A 22470-nucleotide genomic window follows, 5' to 3' on the forward strand; every position below is an offset into this window, starting at 1 on the left:
TGACTCACCTCTGGGATCCAAATTGGGGTGGCACCATTACTACTGATCCCCTTAACTATCTTGACGAAGCTATGTAAAAAGTATCTTCATGTTCTGAAAATGTTGGAAATTGCAAAGAACTTTTAATAGAAAAATAATTAAGCTGAGTGCTGTTGCTCACCCCTGTAATCCTAGCATTTTGGAAGGCCGAGGCAGGCAGATCACCTGAGGTTAGGAATTTGAGACTAGCGTGGCCAACGTGGTGAAACCCTGTCTCTACTAAAAATACAAAAGTTAGCTGGGCGTGGTGGCAGGCACCTGTAATCCCAGCTACTGAGGAAGTTGAGGCACCAGAATCTCATGAACCTGGGAGGTGGAGGTTGCAGTGAGCTGGAAGCATGCCACTGTGCTCCAGCCTGGGTGACAGAGTGAGACTCCGTCTCAAAAAAAAAAAAGAAGAAAGAAAATAATTTTTAAAATACCGATTCAAAATTTTTAAAGAACACAGATTTGGTCCCCCTCTGGTCTCATTCACCTCTCAGTGAATAAAGATAGCTCTATGTCAAGGATCTGTTCTGGTATGTCAACACGCGTATGTGCACTGGTTATTGAGTTTGGTAGACTTTGGGAGAATCTTTGGCCTCGTCATGATAATGTTGAATTATGTAAAATATCTGCAGTGGTAAGGGATGTATCAAGGCTGTTCGGTCTTAAATGCCTCAATTAATAGCAATAAACACTGGAAACAGAGACAGGTATCAGGAACGTTTCTACCATGCTATACTCAACACCGAACATTTCTTATACAAAGTAAGGACAAGTAGACATTCAAATGACTGAGTGCTTTATTGCACAATTAAGAAATGTGTAACCATTTCATTACTTTACAATGGTAAAACTGATCTGTAACTTTTACATGAATGTGCGAATTTGCACTTGAAAGAGTTTAGACTTCTATTGAACAAGATGTATCTTGACTGTATCTTTTTTAGTACAAAATATACAAGCAAGTACATGATTTAAACATAAATATAACTGAGAATAGTCTATGTTTCTAGTCAAATGCACTTGTGGAAAGCACTATTCATCCACAAAGATGCTTTTAATAAGCTTTGAAAGGGAGACAAACTCCACAGTGTTGTCAGATTTTCTATTTAAAATTACATCCGTATTAACCCCAATCTTTTATTTTAGGAAAATAAGGGTTAATGGTTTATGGTTTCTTCTACTCTGTAATGTTTATAAAGTAAAACTTCTACTCAAGAGATGAACTCGTGGGCCAGCATAGTGGCACATGCCTGTAATCCTAACATTTTGGGGGGCCAAGGAGGCAGATCACTTGAACTCACCAGCCTGAGTTCGAGACCAGCCTGGTCAACATGGCAAAACCCCATCTCTACAAAAAATACAAAAATTAGCCAGGTGTGGTTGTGAGTGCCTGTAGCCTCAGGTACTCAGGAGACTGAGGTGGAAGGATCGGTTGAGCCAGGGAGGTGGAGGTTACACTGAGACTAGAATGTGCCGCTACACTTTAGCCTGGGTGATGGAGCCAGATCGTGTCTAAAAAAAAAAAATTCCTTCAACAAATACAGATTAAGAGCTTGTTTAACATCTGGGGACACCTAGTTATCAACAAAATTCAAATTTAGACAGGACAGTTTCCTTTTTGAGTAATTACATCCCTAAATTCCTTCTGATTTTATATTTCCACAACTCAGCATCTCAGGATGAACAGCACCAAGACAAAGACTACTGGATGATGAGCTCTCATCTTTTAGATACAGATTTCACCCTGAATTGAACTTCACTGGCATAACTGTATTTTAGATGTCAACTTTAAGTAAGCCTGTTAAAGGAATTATCCATACAAAATAATAAACGATACAGCAAAACTTCAAAGAAAATCAAACATTGGCTTCTTATAATTAAATGATGAGAAAGGTTCAAAAATGAATGGTTCCGGCATGAGTTCAAGACCAGCCTGGGCAACAGGGTGAAACCCCATCTCTACAAAAAAATACAAAAATTAGCCAGGTGTGGTGGCACACACTTGCAATCCCAGCCTGTATTTGGGAGGTTGATACATGAGACTCTCTTGAACCCGGGAGGTGGAGGTTACAGTGAGCCAAGAGTGTGTCACTTCACTCTAGTCTGGGCAACAGAGTGAAACTCTGTCTCAGACAAAATAAAAAATAAAAAATGGTTTCATTTTAACATAAAATGAACTACAATTAGGACTTTATGCTTTCTTTTAACTTCAAATGAACAACATTACTCATTAAATCAAAGACATATTTTCATAAACATTAAAGCCTATCATAAAATTGGTAGCAATTAATGGCTTTTCTTAGTCTTTCTCTCTATATAATCAATGAATCAATCGTTTTCTCCTTATTGTACATAGCCAAATGGTCAGTGAAATTAATGTCAGATTGAGCAGTTTTTAGAAAATTACTGAAACATATACAAAGTTAATACTTAGGGAGAATTATAGGAGTAAAAAAGGAGCATCTTAAATTCTTGCACTTCTTATCATGAAAGAATTCTAAGACACTAAAAGTTTTTTTCCTTTTAACCCATAAGAGAATAATAATGTGTAGGAAAAGATATTTTTGTTATGTAGGCCAATAATTTGGGCTTCAGATTGGAATCCTTTTGAATTTATGTTATTTTCCTTCTCAAGAGAAACCAAGAAGAATAAAATTCTGTGAAACTAGTAAACCATCCCAGATGCCTTCAAATGCTCCTTGTTTATATAGGAACTTCCAGGCAATCACGCTGCTGCCATCATGAAGTGCTTTTGTGTGGCTGGGTATCTTTCATTCACTCCTCTTCTTCTTCTGATAGATCCAGTAAAGTTAGCTAGAGAGATCTATATTTGGGAGGCAAGCAAGAAACAAATACATCAAAGAAATACTATCCAGAGCAACAGTGAACACATGCTTATTTTTTTAAAAATAATGTTTTGGAAGTTGACCAGTGTTTCAGTGCTGAAAGCAACTTTATATATTCTTACCTTTCAATAGAAATGCAGCACCTATGTGTCTTCAAAAGGCTGAATTTAACTTTTATTTTATCTTATTTTATTTATTTACTTATTTATTTTGAGACAGAGTCTGACCACCGTCTTCCAGGTTCAAGCAATTCTCCTGTCTCAGTCTCCCCAGGTGCTGGGATTACAGGCATGAGCCACTGCTCCTGGCCTGAATTTAAGCTTTTAAAGAGACTTTTTACATTAAATTGTTTTTTACCTAATAACCTTTATTTGCTCAGTGACCCACATTAGCAATCTCAATAATTTCTCTTAATATTTGGGATTTTTATTCTTGATATTTGTACAACTACAAAAGTTACACGAAGCACACCAGCAAAAAGATATCAGAACCACAATATTGAGTGTTTTATTAAAGAGATAAATGTTTCCTAGGTACCTTTTAATGCTTTTAGACTATTTAATAATTAGTGTTTAGCAGAAAGTTTTAAATATATATTAGTGGCAAATATAATTATCTAATTTTCATTTAAGAGTAAAAGGCAGGTCAAGCATGGTGGTTTATTCCTGTAATCCCAGCACTTTGGGAGGCCAAGGCAGGCGGATCACCTGAGGTCAGAGTTTGAGACCAGCCTGATAAACAAAGTGTCTCTGCTAAAAATACAAAAATTAGCTGAGCGTGGTGGTACATGTCTGTAACCTCAGCTACTTGGGAGGCTGAGACGTGAGAATTGCTTAATCTTGAGAGGCAGAGGTTGCAGTGAGCCGAGATCACACCACTGCACTCCAGCCTAGGTGACAGAGCAAGACTCCGTCTCAAAAAAAAAACAGTAAAAGGTTTCCAGGTGGTGCGGTGGCTCACTCCTGCAATCCCAGCACTTTGGAAGGACCAAGGCAGGAGGATCACTTGAGCCCAGGAGTTTGAAACCAGCCTGGGCAACAGCAACATATAGTAGAACCTTGTCTCTAAAGATAATTTGTTTTTTAATAAAAATAAATAAGAGTAAAAGTGATCTTTTATGGGAGGAGAATTATTAGTGTCACTATTTCCCTAGGTAGTTTTTTTTGGCTTCCTCCTAAAGACATAAAGGCAGCTTCTTGCTTCATTTCTGGAAGCTTCCACCTCCCTTTCACTTCACATCTCACAGTCACGGTGGGGTGTTAACTATGATTAATTTAGCAATACAAATACACAGATGCCTCTTCTGGAATTATGTCTCTCAACTCAGACTGCCTAAATTGGAACATAAAAATGAAATGGGGTGGCATGATGACTCGCACATACTGGGGAGGCTGAGGTGAGAGGAAGGCTTCAGCACAGAAGTTTAAGTAAGACCAGCCTGGAAAACATGGCAAGAACTCAACTTGAAAAAACGTGTATGTGTGCCTGGGCATGGGGGCTTACGCCGGTAATACCAGCACTTTGGGAGGCTAAGGCAGGTGGATTGCTTGAGCCCAGGAGTTCGAGACCAGCCTGGCCAACATGATGAAACCCCATATTTAACAAAATACAAAATTTAGCCTGGCATGGTGGTGCACGCCTGTATTCCCAGCTACTCAGGAGGCTGAGGCATGAGAATTTCTCAAACCCGGGATAAAGAGGTTGCCGTAACCCCAGATCATGCCACTGTACTTCAGCCTGGGTGACACAGCAAGACTCTGTCTCAAAAAAAAAGAAAGAAAAGAAAAGAAAAAATATATATGTGTGTATGTTTGTTGTGTAAAAAAGAAATGAATAAATGAAAATGAGATGGAGTTTTTTGCTTATTAAACTTGCAATATATACATATTTGTCACCCAGGCTGGAGTGTAGTGGCATGATCTTGGCTCACCACAACCTCCTCATCCTGGCTTCAAGCTATTCCCCTGCCTCAGCCTCATGAGTAGCTTTGATTACAGGTGTGCTCCATGACACCCAGCTAATTTTTTTGCGTTTTTAGTAGAGACCGGGTTTTGCCACGTTTGGCCAGACTAGCCAAACTCCTGATCTGCAGTGTTTCACCTGCCCCAGCCTCTTAAAGTTCTGAGATTATAGTCATGAACCACCATTCCCAGCTAAAAAAATTGTTAAATAAATTAAAATGTTACACTGCAAAATATTCTTTTTCTTTCTTCCTTTTTTTTTTTTTTTTTTAGTAACCAAACAAAAAATATACCCAAGAAAATATTGATTTAATGCAAAGAAAGCAGAAGAGGAAGAGAGGAACAAAAAAAGACAGGAGACATATAGAAAAGAAGAAGAAAAATTGCATACGTAAGTTCAATCATGTAAATAATAATATTAAACATGAATTTATGAAATAATCCATTCAAAAGGCAGATACTGTCAGACTGGGTAAAACAAACAAACAAATATGATCTAATCATATGTTCTTTGTAAAGGCATATTTCTGATTCAAGGACAAAAATAGATTGGAAGTCAAAGGATGGAAAAAGACATTATGCATGCAGCAACTGTGGGAAAGCTGAAGTGGGTATACTAATAATGTCAGAATTTTAAAAATTAACACAAAAATGGTTACTAGAGTCATAGAAGGACATTTATAATACTAAAAGGGTCAGTTGAGGAAGACAGAACAATTATGAAGATATACATACCAAAAAACAGAGCCCTAAAATACTTGAGGCAAAATCTGGCAGAATTGAAAGGAGAAATAGATGATTCAACAATGGAGTCAAATTAGAAATCAATAACAAAAGAAATTTGAGAACTTCTTGAATATGTGGAAATTAACAACACACTTCTAAAGAACTCCTAAAAGACTCACAAGGGAAAAAGAGAGCACTTGGAGATAATTGACAGTGAATACTTAGGGAACACCGCTAAAGTAGGACTTAGAGAGAAAGTTATACCTATCAACGTCTACAGTAAAAGAGAAGAAAGATCCCGATTGAATACCTACCATTTCACTTAATAACTAAAAATATAAGAAGAAACAAAACCTAAATCAGGCAAAAGCAAGGAAATAATAATGTTTACAGCAGAAACGAACGAACTGGAGAGTGGAAAATCCATAGCAAAGATCAACAAAACCAAAGTTGTCCCTTTGGAAATAGCAACAACATTGATGAACTTTATTTAGGCTGACCAAGAATAAAAGAGAAAAGACTCAAACTACTACTCTGAAATGAAAGAGGGGACATCGCTGCTAACCTTACAGAAAAAGATAATAATTATAAGAAAATTCTATAACCAACTGTGTGCCAAAAAAGTTGATAACTTAGATAAAACAGACAAATTCCTAGAAAGACACAAATTACCGAAACTGACTCGAGAAGAACTAAAAATTGGAAATAGATTTATAACAAGAAAAAATGTTGGGCACAGTGGCTCACATCTATAATCCTAGCACTTTGGGAGGCCAAGGCAAGCGGATCATGAGGTCAGGAGTTCGAGGACAGCCTGGCCAACATAGTAAAAACCCTTCTCTACTAAAAATACAAAAATTAGCTGGCTGTGGACACACGCCTGTAGTCCCAGCTACTCAGGAGGCTGAGGTGGGAGAATTACTTGAACCCAGGTGGCAGAGGTTGCAGTGAGCTGAGACCACAACATTACACTCCAGCCTGGGTGACAGAGTAAGACTCCATCTCAAAAAAAAAGAAAAAAGAAAGAGAAAAGTAGATGTGAATCTTTGTGACCTTCGATTAATTTCTTTTGAAAAAATACATAATAACTAAAGAAGAAGCTACCAAAGAAAACATAGACTAATTTGACTTCAACAAAATTAAAAACATTTTTTGCTCCAAGGACAACACCAGGAAAAGACATCCACATAATGGAGGAAAATATTTGCACATTACTTTTCAGGTAAGGGCCTTGTATTCAGAATATATATATGTTGTCTTGCATTCAGGATATATATATATATATATATATATATATATATATACATATATATATATGTATATATATACTACAGCTCAACAATATGAAAACAAATAATCCAACTGAAAAATGGGCAAAGGATTTAAATAGCCATTTCTTCAAAGAGACACAAATATCCCATAAGCACAGGAAAAGATGCTCAGCATTTTTAGTCATTATGGAAATGCAAATCAAAACCACAATAAGTTGTCCTTCACACCCTCTGGGATAGCTACAATAACAAGTGCTGGCAAGTACGTGGAGAAATTAAAGCCTATATCTACAGCTCGTGAGAATGTGAAATGATGACGTTTCTGTAGCAAACACCTTGGCAGTTCCTCATATGACCCAACAAGTCTTCTCTTTTATTCCCAGAGAACTGAAAACATATGTTCCAATAAAAACTTATACGCTAATATTCCAAGCAGAATTATTCATATTCACCAAAGAGTGGAAATAACCCAAATATTCATCAATAGATGACTGGACAAACAAAATGTGTTTTTTCCACACCATGGATTTGTATTCAGCCATGAATTGGTGTGGAGTACGGATGCATGCTACTACATGGATGGGCCCTGAAAACATTAAGTGAAAGAAGCTAATCCTAAAGACCACATATCACAGGATTTCATTTATATGGAATATCCAGAATAAGGAAATCTATAGGGACAGGAAGTAGGTCAGTGGTTGTCTAGGACTAGAGAGCTGAGGAGAAATGGGGAGTGCCTGCTAATGAGTGTGGGGTTTCTTTATGGGATGATGAAATGTTTCAAAATTGATCATGGTGATGGTTGCACAACTTAGGAGTATAGTAAAAGCCATTAAATTGTACACCTTAAATGGGTAAACTGCTGTGTAAATGATATCTGAAAAAAAATCAAATATGCATATTCTAACAATTCTACTTCTAGGAATATTTAGTAAGAAAAAAGTGTACATGTGTTCAAATATTTATGCATGCCTGTTCACTGCAACATTGTTCAAAACAGCATAAATACTATAAAACATAAATATTGATCAATGAAGTCAAGGTAAATAAATTAAGGCTATCCATACAGTGAAATGCACTCATCCCTCAGTATCCATGGGAACTAAGACCTCCCTTGGATAAGAAAATTCATGGATGCTGAAATCCCTTATATAAAATGGTTTAGTATCTGCATATAAATTACACCCAGCCTTGCATGTACTTTACATTGTTTCCAGATTACTTATAATAGCTAATGCAATATAAACAATATGTAAATATTTGTTATACTGTATTCTTTAGGATATAATGACAAGGAAAAAAGTTTGAACATCTTCAGTACAGTACAAACTACCATTCTTTTTCCCCCCAAATATTTGCAATCTGCCATTGGCTGAATTAATAAAGAACCCACAGATATAGAGGGCAGACTAGACTATAGTGTCATTCAAAATGACTGTCTCTTAATACCTAAGTGACGGGTTGATAGGTATAGCAAACCACCATGGCACACATTTATGTAACAAACTTGTGTTTTCTCCAGCAAGATCCAAGGATACCAGCCTTGAGGGGCCACTGGGAGTTTGTACCCAAGCTTGTCGCTCCTCTCTCCCCACGGGACATTGGGACTTGTCCTTTCCCTCATCCTCAACCTGGGCCTTCCACAGACGTGTTAAAGAGAAGATTCCTGTCTTCAGTTCTTTCCAGGGGCAGGCATCCTGCCTAGAGTACCTCGTTCCCAAGGAGCCCCCAGTCACGTGGTGAAGCCTAGCACTCATGCAGCTCTTAGGGAATCAAAAACCAGCACTGAAATAAAGCTGAATGACTGAAAAAAAAAAAAGTATGCTGGAACTTAAAATAAAAATAAATTGCTTCCTGTCTCCATATGTACAAATAAATACATCTAAGTAAAAGACAAAGCAGTACATGGATTTCATATGTGCTTTAATAATGTGTATATATGTCATATTTATACACATATAATTTTGTGTATATAATTTGCCATTTGAAAAAAACATGAGGACTAAGTAAAAAATTGAACTAAACTCTAGCACAATTTTGATATAAGTAAAATGTGATACCTAAAGAACTCCAACCCCTCCATATCCCCCACCCTCACCCCCATTCCCATCCCACCCCAGCAAGTTTGCTTTGGCCACTGTAATAAAAAAAGTTATTGGGATACTGAGGCAAGAGAATCACTTGAACCCAGGAGGTGAAGGTTGCAGTGAGCCAAAATCTCATCATTGCATTCCAGCCTGGGCAACAAGAGCAAAACTCTGGCCGGGCATGCTGGCTCATGCCTGTAATTCCAGCACTTTGGGAGGTTGAAGCAGGTGGATCACCTGAGGTTGGGAGATCAGCCTTACCAACATGGTGAAACCCTGTATCTACTAAAAATACAAAATTAGCTGGGGGTGGGGGGGTGGTACATGCCTGTAATCCCAGCCACTCGGGAGACTGAGGCAGGAGGATCGCTTAAATCCAGGAGGTGGAGGTTCCAGTGAACTGAGATCTCGCCATTGCACACCAGCCTGGGCAACAAGACTGAAACTCCATCTCAAAAAAAAAAATAAGTTATATATGGTATACACACCCACAGACACATACACACTCAAGTGAAGTGACAGTTAAAATTTTGATTGAGTAGAAAGGTGAAGAGTAGGAAAAAAGCATGTCTGGGCAGAGAAAATAATGTGTAAAAACCCTGAAATGGTAAGGAACATACGTATTTGACAAACTCACAAAGAAGCACTTTTGCAGTTTACAGTCAGAATTTTATTTCAATTGTAAGAGTAATGAGCAAAAGGACCTGAAGCAGTATGGAAGCCATAATACGAAGAATGGACAAAAGAGAAGCAGAAGAGGATGTGAGGAGGTTGCTGCACAGTAAACAGCAGTTGAGCTCATGTGATGTGAACTGGTGACAAACTGGGAACTGGGAGACTGAATATGTACAAGTGTACAATGGCCAGATCCTGTATTAATGCTTTGACCCACAATCTGCAGCAACCAGCCCAGGAAGCCAAATCACAACCTCTGCAGCAGCTGGTCCCAGATGGTCAAGATTCCGTCAATAACCACCAGCTTCCTTTTCATCCCTCCTCCCTGGATTCTAACTTAAGACTAACTGGAGAAAACCACATATGTTCCGCAAATTAAATGGGATATCCTACTTCTAGATAGCCTGGCTTCAGCTTTCCCACACCAACTATCTCCTTAGTCACATCATACCTAAAGCCTTCCGTTTTTCTCACAACAAAGCTTTCCTGCTTCTCTGCCTGTCTTGGTCCTCTGCCAAACTCAAGTGATGCTGGCTGACTCCCTTGCTATGTAAACTCTGAATAAATAGTCCTGGATTAATCTCATTTGAGTGATCATCTTCTTTTTTCCTTTTTTCTCAGGAGTATGCTAATTCAGTGTAATGAGGTAATTGAGGCTACGGGATAGGATGAAACAGAGAAGGAGAGAATGGAGATACATTCTATTATATCTTGCAAGGTAGAACAGCCTGCCTGGGAGGCAGAGGATCAGGTGAGAATTTAGTAGAAATAAGTAAGTATGGTGCCCTGGAATTGAAGGAAAGGGAATTTTACAGGCTGAGTACGCAGTTGCTAAGTTCTGCTGAGAAATAAGGTGGGGAAATGGATTAGATGGGATTTACGCTAAAATAAATTTTAGATTCCTGAACATCATGGTAGAGAGCAGCTAGTTCAGTTATCTATGGAAAGAATTGTTACACATTTTGTAAGGAGAAATGAATTTTTAAAACAAAGAAAACTGGCCAGGCGTGGTGGCTCATACCTATAATCACAGCACTTTAGGAGGCCCAGGCGGGTGGATCACCAGAGGACAGGAGTCTGAGACCAGCCTGGCCAACATGGTGGAAACCTGTCTTTACTAAAAATACAAAACAATTATGTAGGTGTGGTGGGATAAGCCTGTAATCTCAGGTACTCAGGAGGCTGAGGCAGGAGAATCGCTTGAACCCAGGAGGTGGAGGTTGCAGTGAGCTGACCGTGCCACTGCACCGCACTCTAACCTGGGCAACAAGAGTGAAACTCTGTCTCAAAAAAAAAAAAAGAAAACTTTGAAACTTTAGAACATTGTATACATGTTTATGGGAATATACAATTATTATAATACATGTTTATTATATAAACATCACTATATTTATGTATTGGATATATAAGTATATAAGTAAATATATTTATTATTAAGGCATTATAATCTTTTTTTTTTTTTTTAGTTGGAATCTCACTCTGTCTCTCAGGCTGGAGTGCAGTGGTGTGATTACAACTCACTGCAGCCTCAACCCCCTGGGCTCAAGCACTCCTCCCACCTCAGCCTCCTGAGCAGCTGGAACTACAGGTATGAACCACCATGACAGCTAATGTATTTTTCGTAGAGACAGTGTTTTGCTATGTTGCCCAGGCTGGTCTCAAACTCCTGGTCTTAAGTGATCCTCCCACCTCAGCCTCCCAAAGTGCTGGGTTTACAAGTGTGAGCCATGGTGGCCAGCTGGCATCCTAGTCTTTACCGAAAAGTTTTATTTCATCAGTAAATTAGGAACATAAACATTGTCTTCCAAGCATGACCTTTGGACACTAGACTGTGATTAATTTAGAAAACAGTAATTTTCTGTATTTCATTTAGTTTTATGCAATATGTCCTGCAGATATTTCAGTCCGCACAGGAATGCCCATATTTAAGGCTGTTCTCGGGCCATTCACATTAAGCAAAGGCTTGTACCCTAAGCTTTAGGGGCTAAATCTTGTCTTCAAGGAGCTCACATCTTAATACTATAAAAATCGAAAGAAACAAAGTAGAATGTGATAAATGGCTTTAAAAGCCTACTAATAAAAGGGCTGCGATTGTTACAAGGATGAAGGTTATTGTAAACTAACTGAATAGGGTGGGCCTCATGAGGAAAATGGGCTTTACAATGAGGGGAGGGAGAGAGTTTGGACTTGATGAGGGAAGGAATTTCTAGAAGAGGAAATATCTCCACCACAGAGATAGAAAATCAGAGTTCCATTCTAGAAATATTAGAAAATAAATCTGAAAATGCATGTTTGTGTCTAGTGAGAACAAGGCTTAAATTTATTATCTTAAATTAAAAGATAATAAGTAAAAGCTTCATTTCATTTCTTTGTTTTTTTTCTTTTTTCTTTTTTTTTGAGACAGGGTCTCACTCTGTCACCCAGGCTGGAGTGCAGTGGTGTGATCTCAGCTCACTGCAACCTCCCCCTCCAAGGTTCAAGTGATTTTCTTGCCTCAACTCCTGAGCAGCTGAGGTTACAGGTGTCTGCCACCACACCCGGCTAATTTTTGTATTTTTAGTAGAGATGGGATTGCATCATGTTGGTCAGGCTGATCTCGACCTCCTGATCTCAAGCAATCCACCTGCCTCGTCCTCCCACATTGCTGGGACTACACGTGTGAGCCACGGCACCAAGCCCATTTCATTTCTTTTAGCAATATTTATGAGGCTGGGCATGATGGTACATGCCTGTAATTCCAGCAGTCTGGGAGGCAGAGGCGGGAAGATCACTTGAAGGTAGGAGTTCAAAACCAACATGGCCAACATGGTCAAACCCTGTGTCTACTAAAAATACAATAATTAGTTAGGTGTGGTGGTGCACCTAACTAATGCCAGCTTTTTGGGAGGGTGAGACAGGAGAATCACTTCAGCCCCAAGGCAGAGGTTGCAGTGAGCTGGGATTGCACCACTGCACTCCAGCCTGGGCAACAGAACAAGGCTCTGTCAAAAGCAAAAAACAAACAAACAAAGTGCTGTATTGCAGACACTTTGTTTGATGGAAGATACAAAGATGAATAAAACCCACTCTCAGGCTTCAGGGAATTTACAGCATGCAGAGGGAAGAGGGGAGAACTACAGACAGTTAACACATTCTAATGCCTGGGGTTAAGGACTTCAACAGAAGTATGTAAACAGTGATCTGAGAGCAAAAGTGGGCATATCTATCTATTATAATTGATAGGGGTTTTAAAATCAGGGAAAGTTTCTTAAAGGATGAATGTGAAAAGATATACATTTGAGGTAAAAGGGTAGCTTGAAGAACAGTTAAGAGGCAAAGAATGGACTGCTTTTAAAGTAATAATGAGGCTAACTACTATTTATTTAGCACTTACTATGTGCACAGTATTGTGACGATAGGGTAAGTGCCATAACAAGTTTCATCTGACAGATCTGGCAGTGGAGGGAAGCTTAGAGAGAATAAATGACTCAGCAATGATCACCAGAGAGTGAACTGTGTGGCCAGAGCTTGAATCCAGTTGGTCCAAACACAGACTTCACTTTTATCCCCTCTGGGACAGGCAAGGGGGAAAGAGTGAGATAACAGATGGGACTAGAAAGGTACATGTTGTAACGTGTTGTTTGTCAAATTATTATTTTGTGTTCCATTTGATCTATAGCAAAAGAACTGAGATCAGGACTGAAATATGTTCACTGGATTCAGAAGAAGAAAATCATAATGAACCTTTCCCAGAATGAAAAGGGGAGCCATGTGTTGAAAATAGATGGGAGGAAAAATAAAATGCTGCCTTTTCAAAACGTGTGTCTGTGAAGAGATGAGGAGAACACAGGCTGGTCACTAGAGAGCACTGTAGGGTTACAGGTGGAACTCGTCTTTCATCTCTTCCTCCCTCTTTTCTTTGTTTCTTTTTCTTTCATCTTTCTCTTTCTTTCTTTCTCTTTCCTTCTTTTCTTGTTGCTCTTTCCTTTTTTCTTCCCTTCTCTTTTTTCTTTCTCTCTTTCTGTCTTCTTTCTTTCTTTCTCTCTTGTTTTTCCATCTTTTTATTTTTTATTTTTTTATTTTAGATGAAATAGGTCAGCGTTGACATATTGAACATTCTGGTGGAGCAAGGGAGTATAATTGCTGGATCAAAGTCCTTGATGTGTAGGGAGATTTCCCATGCCCAAGAGAGGTGTCTTTTATTGAAAGACTAGGGGCCACAAAGAGGCTCATGCCTATAATCCCAGCACTTCAGGAGGCCAAGGTAGGAAGATTGCTTCAGCCCAGAAGGTCAAGACCAGCCTGGTGAGAAAGTTAGATCCTGTCTCTACAACAAATCTTAAAATTAGCCAAGCATGGTGGCACACACCTGTAGTTTCAGATACTTGGAAGGCTGAGGCAGGAGGATAACTTGAGCACTAGACTTTGAGGCTACAGTGAGCTATGATCACGCCACGGCACCCAGCCTGGGTGACAGAATAAGATCCTGTCTCAAAAAAAAAAAAAAAAAAAGAGAGAGAGAGAGAGAGAAAGAGAGAGAGAGAGAGAGAGCTTGCGAGAGAGAAAAAGACTAGAAGGGAACATAAAATAAGCATTGTAGTTGTAGATGTCTGTAGTTTGAGGGCAAGGTTAGATTTTGAGGCTTAATAACCTCCTTTATTTTTTATTCTTTTGAGATGGAGTTTTGCTCTGTTGCCCAGACTGGAGTGCAATGGCGTCATCTTGGCTCACTACAACCTCCACCTCCTGGGTTCAAGAAATGCTCCTGCCTCAGCCTCCCAAGTAGCTGGGACTACAGGCACCTGCCACCATGTCTGGCTACACATTTTAGTAGAGACGGGGTTTCACCATATTGGCCAGGCTGGTCTTGAACTCCTGACCTTGTGAGCCACCCGCCTTGACCTCTCAAAGTGCTGGGATGACAGGGTGAGCCATCATGCCCAGCCAATGACCTCCTTTTTCACCACGAAGTAAGAGGATTTATCTTTTGCTGCGAGTTGGAAGAGGAGACTAAGAAGTGTAAGGAAACTAGAGGTGATTAGTCTGAAATAATAATTGAATAGGAATATGAATTGCAGAAGAGTTATTCCCAGAGAGCCCAGCTAAAGCTAGAGATGAAATGCTCCACTGAAGTAGAGATTCTTTGCTCAAAGCAGAGTTGGGTTTCTGTTAAACCCAATAGGTAGAGAGAATGCAGTGAGAAGGATCCAGATGCTAGGACAATTGCAGGAAAATTTGGGAAGCAGGGCAGGTTTGGTTAAGGGGGTCAGTTGCCACTGACTGCAAGGGGGTGAGAATAAAGTGAAAAACAGGAAACTAGAAGCACTGTTTGAATAGCAAGTGAGGACGACAAAAGAGTATTAGCTGGACTTAATTAAAAGTAATGTATTAAAAGATACTTTTTACAAAAATCTTTTCATAGTCATTACCTTGGAACTTGAAAATGGGCAATAGGATAGAGTGGGGAAATTTTACTTTTGACTTTACATTCTTCCATACTGTTAGAAATACGTTCTATGCCATGAGCAAGTATTACAATTGTTATTAAAAGCTAGCTAGAGTATCTATTAACAGGGTATGCAGTTAACTAGAGTACATATTAATTAAGTACTTTTTTAGAGACAGGGTATTGCTTTGTCACCCAGGCTGGAGTGCAATGGCACAATCATAGCTCATTGCAGCCTCAAACTCCTGAGCTCAAATGATCCTCTCTGGAGGCCTCAGTCCTACAGGCACATGCCACCATGCCTGGCTAATTTTTTTTTTTTTTTTTGGTAGAGACAAGGTTTCATCATGTTGCCCAGGCTGGTTTTGAATTGCTGTACTCAAGTGATCCACCTACCTCCGCCTCCTAAAGTGCTGAGATTACAGGCATGAGCCACTGTACCTGGCCTTAGAGTACATTGTTTTTTTTTTTTTTGAGACGGAGTTTCGCTCTTGTTTCCCAGGCTGGAGTGCAATGGCGCGACCTCGGTTCACCTCGACCTCCGCCTCCTGGCTTCAGGCAATTCTCCTGCCTCAGCCTCCTGAGTAGCTGGGACTACAGGCACGCGCCACCATGCCCAGCTAATTTTTGGTGTTTTTAGTAGAGACAGGTTTTCACCATGTTGACCAGGATGCTCTCGATCTCTTGACCTCGTGATCCACCCGCCTCGGCCTCCCAAAGTGCTGGGATTACAGGCTTGAGCCACCGCGCCGGGCCTAGAGTACATTCTTAAAATAAAAGCACTGATGCGGTGAGATTTTACTGTTGGAAACGAGAAGTCCTTCCAGTCTTAAGTCCCTACTTCATTTCCTACTGTAGGGTCCTCACATTAACCTGTAGACTTCCATTTCCTGACACCCTTCCTCTTGTTCTCCTTCACTCTAAATCACTTAGGACTGAAGGTGATGCGAAAATGTTTCTGAGAAAAGAAATCAAGGAATTGAACTGCATACCGCACAGATTTTTCTGTCTAATGAATTCGGTTGCATAGGCTGGGATCATTAGGGATGACCCTAGGAGGTGGAAAAATTGACAGAGTAAAGATAATATGACATTCCTATTAAATGAGCTAAAGGTCTAAACACTCTAGAAGGTTAGTCTGGAAAGCTTCCCAAGTCAGTTGTTTACCTTACCTATCCTTTTACAAACCCTTTCTTGATCCTACCTGAATCAGATAACCCCATGTGATTTTATCTAAAGCATCCGGAAAAAATAGAGGAAGAGAAATGAAAGGAGTGTTTTGCCTTAGAGTCCACTACCTAGCTTTACAGTACATTTACCCAATTATCAAAGAGCCTTTGTTGCCAAACATATAAAAAATGTGAAAGTATTTGGCACAGTGAGAATTCTGTTATCAGATCTGAAGGTAGCATTTGTTATTATAGTGCTGGTTGAGCAAGGTCTTGGAAAATTATCTTAATGTTTATTTGACATTAGCTCTTAGAGTAAATTCCAACAGGTGACTTTTAAAAAACGCTCATCAAAGAATTGCAGCTGGAATGTAGAACTAGCCTAAAACTGAGAAGATGGATGCTGTAACCCAAGCAGTTTTATAAACTATCAGCCAACTTTTGTAAAGCGTTGCTATGATTAAGTAGTTTGCATAGTTTTTATGTAAATTTCCCTTTGGTTTACAAACTTGATTTATAGGTCAAAATTTCCTTCAACTTTAAAAATTCAAATTTCACTACTCTTGTTTACTTCTAACACTGGTTTCTGTGGTATGTGATTGGAGGATAATCTGTGGCTATCTAAAGACTTGTGTTTATATTTTGCAAGGTACCTTTCTTTGTATATGCAGGAATTCTCTTGTTATTGTGAAATCTGTCCTCTCCTCTTTGTTATTTATGAAGGAGTGCTGGAAAAATCTGGGGTGTCTCCAGTCCTCTTAAGCACATATTTTGACCATTATTTTATGTGTGAGACTAAAATACTCTGCTGGAAGCATTATTAACACACACCAAGAGATACTTTAACATAGAAAATCTTTTTAAAGTATGTTTCAATCACCATTAATTGGCTTCTCAGAAACCTCTTATTGTATCTTTCTGGATTCCTCCACCAAAGTTGTTTTTCCTGTTTTGATAACAAAAATTAATTTGTTATAGTTATAGGCGAAGAGAACTTGACTTTTTTTGTCTCAGGCCTTTTCATAAATGCTCTTCCTTCATTTAATTTTCTACAGAGCTTTCACCAGGTTTGAAAAGCATACATTAAGCAATACTCATAGCAACCGTTCTTTCCACTGAATGAATGGAACCATAAAGGTTACTCTACAGGCCATCTGAATAAGCTAATTTAGCCACTGCCTGTGTATGTTAACCAGAAGAGGAATATTTCTGTGCCATTTTTTAAGGAAGATGTATCTTAAATGTGCATTTTTTAGTATGAAGTGACTTAAACTTGGACAGTGTTTGAAGTTAACTGATTCAAGCGGTATTACTGGTAATCATGATAGTGTAAAATTATTTAGCATGTGTAAAAATAAAAAAGAAAGGAGCAAAACTCTACCAGAATTTTTATCCTTAAGATGCGACTATCAAGATCACTACTATTGATGAGGTTGGAAAGCTGCCATTTCATTAAGTGTACCTTTTCTATTAAAATAAAGATTTTTGGAAAAATATAAATCCTGAAGGCCTGGTGTGGTGGTTCTCATCTGAAATCCCAGCACTTGGGAGGCCAAGGCAGGTGGATCGCTTGAGGCAAGGAGTTTGAGACCAGCCTGCGCAACATGGGGAACCCTCATCTCTGCAAAAAATACAAAAATTACCCAAGTGATGGCACACACCAGTAGTCCCAACTACTTGGGAGGCTGAGGTGGGAAGATTGCTTGAGCCTGGGAGGTTCAAGCTGCAATGAGCTGAGATCACATTTCTGTACCCCGGCCTGGATGACAAAGCAAGATCCTGTCTCAAAATAAAGAGTAGAAAAGAGGAGAGGAGAAGAAAGAAGAGGAGAAGAGATGACAGGAGAAGAGAGAAAAAGAAACCTTGAAGTATTGATGGTAGTTCATCATTGGTGTGGTGCTGGGTGAATACATTCAAATGGTTTCATGCACAGTGGTCTTAATGGGAAATCAGCTTGTTTGGCATAACATCCACAATAATATTACCCCCATATAGCTGTTACTGATTCAACAGTATCAAGATTTTCATACATTGACCTCATCTGCCTAATTTTCTTTCTTAACTGTTAAAGCAATTCCCAAAAGTCATGTCATGCATTTCACTCTTTCATTTATTGGTATGTATCTCGTAAGCCTTGACATCACCACAAGCCATTATCACATATTACAAACTGTGAATAAACATTCTCTCGTATATCTATCTTGGAACATTGCATAAACGTAGCAAAACTATTTTCTGTCAGAAATACCTCAGGGGAAGGGTACTCGTGAATGGAGAGGCATACATCTCCTCTGAAGGCAATTGTGTTTGCGCAGTTTTCTTCTCATGGCCAAATTAACTGAAGGAAAAAGAGAGCATTAGGAGCAATTTTCAGAGGTTTAATTATTGTTTAATCTAGACAATGTAAACATATATTTTGGAACCAAACTAGACTGTGGTTACTTGCTATTTGTTCAGATGTGATTCTGAAATTAAGAATCAATGTGATGCATATACACAAGGGGTGTTCCTAACAGTTCATGTTAATAGTGAGATCTTCTTTTACATTTATTTATTTATTTAATCCCTATTGTTAAGCAATATACCAAGGTCTAAAGAGTAATATCCTCCTCCTTTTACATGATTTTTTCCTAAATGCTCCTAGACCCTTTATTTTATGTAGCAAATTAATCACAAATATTTTGTGAGAACATTGTCCAAGCTATTCTGTGTTTCCGAAAAGTATAAATGGTTTGAATAGTGACTGCTGTAAACAATAAGAAGTGATCGAGCTGTTTTCTCAAAGTTGCTGACTTGAAACTTTTTAAAAAATTTATGTAAAAGAACAGACCAGGGGATATCATTTAAAATAAATTCACAGTGGTCAAACTTCCAATTAACTAAAAAGCAAAGTCTGAACTTTTAACAAGTAATGCATCATTTTCTATTCTAACTGGTGAAGCATATTATCATGTGAATAATCTAACATATTTGGATGTAAATATTGCCACCTTTTTATTTAAAGTTGGGTTTGTGAATTTCCTGAGTCAGAAAACTTTTAACTTTCTACTTTCTTTTCCTTTTTTTTTCATTCTTTCTTTTTTTAACTTACCAGTTCTTCAAAATCTTAGCTATTTGGATTTGAAGTAAAAGTACATTAGAATAATTTTGTGTACTAAATTTCTGTTAAATACAATATAGTTGATATCATCTTTGAAGATGTGTCAAATAAATTAATATTATATATCTTTACCATACATATTTTTGACACTTTTTTGCTCTATAAGCATAATAATAACAACTGCACTTAATTGTTTAAGTGACATGCCTAGTTTCATAACTAGAAATAACAGCTATTGACTTGTTTTAAGATTTCATCTGCATTTTGTCACATTATGCTTTTTGTATGTTAATTCAGTCCCTACACCAGCCAGCAACATACTTATAAAGAAAATTATTTGGAGTTCCCATTTTACCCAAAAATTTATAGATTTCTTTACCTCTGTAATGAATAGACCAACATTTCTGTTTCATTTTACTTGTAAAGACAACATATGTACAATAGCTTGGAGATCTATTTTGTTTGCGTTTAGAAAAAAAGTGGTAAAATACTTATCATTTCAAAGTCAAGCTATTTTTAAAATATTGAAGTAATAGACCCAACAGGATAGACAGCATACTTTCAAAGTCCTACACATTTATCCCCAGTTCTACTAACCGCAAGCACACCTAAGTGGCTTTCAGATAAACACAATCATGCTCAGAGACCCAGGGATGCAACTGGCAAAACAAGTTACTTGTACAAATGGTATCAAAGGCCTACCTGGTCTCTGTCCGCTGATAAGGAGAAGACTCATAATAAATATAAAAAATGCAAAAAGGAATTTCTGAAATCTCATTTTCCTACCGCACAAAAGTGGAGCAATGGCTCTCAATGTAAACCAAACGATCTGTAAATAGTCTGTGCAATATCTGTGTGGCTGTCTTCACATTCTAATGACAAACCTCAGAGAACTGCCAGCTGCGTTTTCCAGGAAGGTTAATGATCACATCAGACAAGGTTGCCGTGCTCTGTACTGTGGTCAGAGCCTCCCTCAACCTCAAACCCCTCCTCCACTCCTCTCCTTTCTCCTCTGGCACTCCCCTTTATTTCCATAAGCAAATATTGGTGAAATAAACCATTCAAGCATGCTGTAATTTCAGTGGAACTATACTCTGAAAGCTCCAAAAAGAGACTGACTTAAATTCAATCTGGATACGAAGAAATATGTAAAACAATATGTGACACTGCCTCCTCCCCTTACCATTTGCATCCGTTTAAACTTTGCTTATATTGGTCCCACATGCAGAAACCGGTGGAAATGACAGGAAGTCTCTCTTTTGTCCTTTTCAGAAGGAATTCTGAAGCCCTAACATAAGACCCCCAAATGCTTTGTGGCAGAACATATGCCGAAATGCTTTATCTTCACCAAGCCTACTACAAAGAGGTTCCTGTTTGCACTAACCCTCCAAATTACCTAACTCATGTGGGTTTGTATTGGTAAAGATTTTGGAAATTTTGAATGTTTTGAAATAAATCTGCAAAACATTTACATTTCTTTTAATATTTGGTAAATGCAATTTTAAAAGTAACGAAGATTATTTGCATCTGCAAATGTCCAGGATTTTAAAAAAGGAAGTTCAAGCAAGCCACAAACTCATGAAATCTATGTTGTGTTAAAAATTTATGTGTGCTGGAATACCAGGCTAACACACCACAGTCACAGAAATTGGAGATGGAGAAAAAGCATCTTAGTTTATCTCCCAATGAATTCAGAAGACACAAAAACAATCTAGTCTTGGCCTTCTCACACATACACCAAGATCTCTTTTTGTTTCAAGAGAATATGTCAGATAGAGCTGTCATAAATGGAAATGACTATACTTATTATGTAAGTATAATAAATTCCATTTATGACAGCTATATCTAACATATTTTAGGTAAAATGCAAAATACCAAAAGAATAGTGTAGATATAGCCTGAAAAAGAACAACTAGAGTACTCACTCTAAAGCATATGGAATTTGTTTTGAATTGTTAGGAGTTTTTGCTGTATTTGGTTTCTTTAGACTCAGGAAGTTGGTCCATAACCTTGGGCCTCCTGAGGTTTGAATTTAATGCCCAATTTGTCTTGATGTACAATAAGTCAATCTGTAAATTTCCCTACCTGTCTAGTTAGGCATGCAGTTTATAACAGGCAATGGCATACAGGGATTCTTAAAGTCACTCTATTGAAGTATTGAAAATATATTGACCTATTTGGGACTTGAAGCATAGTGTTAAAGGATACTACTTTACCATGCTGTACATCGCTTCGTAAAATCAATGGGATACAATACAGTTTGAACTCATGATATAAAAGTGACTTATGAATGGCAAAGAGTTGCATTCTAACAGAGTTGAATGTTAAATCAATAAGAGATCAATATAGATTTTGGCACTAAAACTTCGCGCCACGTTTTAAGTCTATTCTTCTTATAGTAGTGAGTCTTCTTTATAGATAAGATGGAGACCTACCACAGACAGCAAATATTGACTAACATTTTTACATTTCATTACCAGGTAGTCAACAATGAATTCCTAGAATATCGCTAATATATACCAGTGCCGTGGAAGACGCATGTGTCCACTGATCAGGACTGAGCAAACTGTTATGTTTAAGTTATGTAACCACATAGGACATACTTTTTTTCATAAAAAAAAAAGTGATGAAATACTTGGTTTTCTACCTGAAAGAGTGCTTATGTGTTAAACTCAAGAAAATTTAGACGTGATTTATTTTACATATTTTAAAATTATTGTTTCGAAAAAAAAGAAAAAGGTGTTTAAACAGTTGACTTCTGGAGTATAGTAATAAAGTGATTACACAGTTAATGAGCAAACTGAAATGCTAGACAGGAGGGACAATGACAAGTAATGCAGCATTTCTGTGGAATGGAGTACAAAGTAGCAATGAACTATTCATCTTAGTGCTGAATAATTAGATGTGGTGAAATCTTGGTAGGAAAGTGTCAGAACAATGCCACTGGCTCTGCAAACAGCACTTTTGGCCTGCAACTATAGGAGAACAAGGAATCTTCTTTGTTTACATGAACACAAACCTAGACTTCCACCCAAGTGACAGTCTTTGTGAGAGAGGCAAGCACTGTGCCTCTGGGCCAAATCCTATATTAAGTGTGTAGCATTCATTACTTCGCATAACCCTCCCAAAACACTCTGAAGTATGCCTCCCTGTTTACCAGATGAGAAAACTGACAGCTAAGGA

General features: G+C 38.2%; 1 protein-coding gene across 1 annotated transcript; it reads right to left on the reverse strand.

Moving 5' to 3' along the window:
* Positions 1-809: 809 nt before the first annotated feature.
* On the reverse strand, positions 810-20334 carry APELA (apelin receptor early endogenous ligand). The gene is made up of 3 exons (XM_008992508.5): positions 19990-20334; positions 18436-18525; positions 810-2851 (listed from the first exon to the last, which is right to left on the reverse strand). Exons 1-2 carry the CDS (start codon positions 20063-20065, stop codon positions 18437-18439), a joined length of 165 nt encoding a protein of 54 aa, XP_008990756.1. The 5' UTR covers positions 20066-20334; the 3' UTR covers positions 810-2851; position 18436.
* Positions 20335-22470: the final 2136 nt, after the last annotated feature.

Source organism: Callithrix jacchus, chromosome 3, assembly GCF_049354715.1.
Source record: "Callithrix jacchus isolate 240 chromosome 3, calJac240_pri, whole genome shotgun sequence".
Classification (NCBI taxonomy): domain Eukaryota; kingdom Metazoa; phylum Chordata; class Mammalia; order Primates; family Cebidae; genus Callithrix; species Callithrix jacchus.

Excerpts from the sequence above, each read along its gene's own strand:
- APELA (XM_008992508.5), bottom strand. The coding sequence starts at position 20,065 with ATGAGATTTCAGAAATTCCTTTTTGCATTTTTTATATTTATTATGAGT. Across the intron at positions 18,526-19,989 it reads TATCAGCGGACAGAGACCAG|TTAATTTGGCCATGAGAAGA; the intron begins GTAGGCCTTTGA and ends TTTTTCCTTCAG.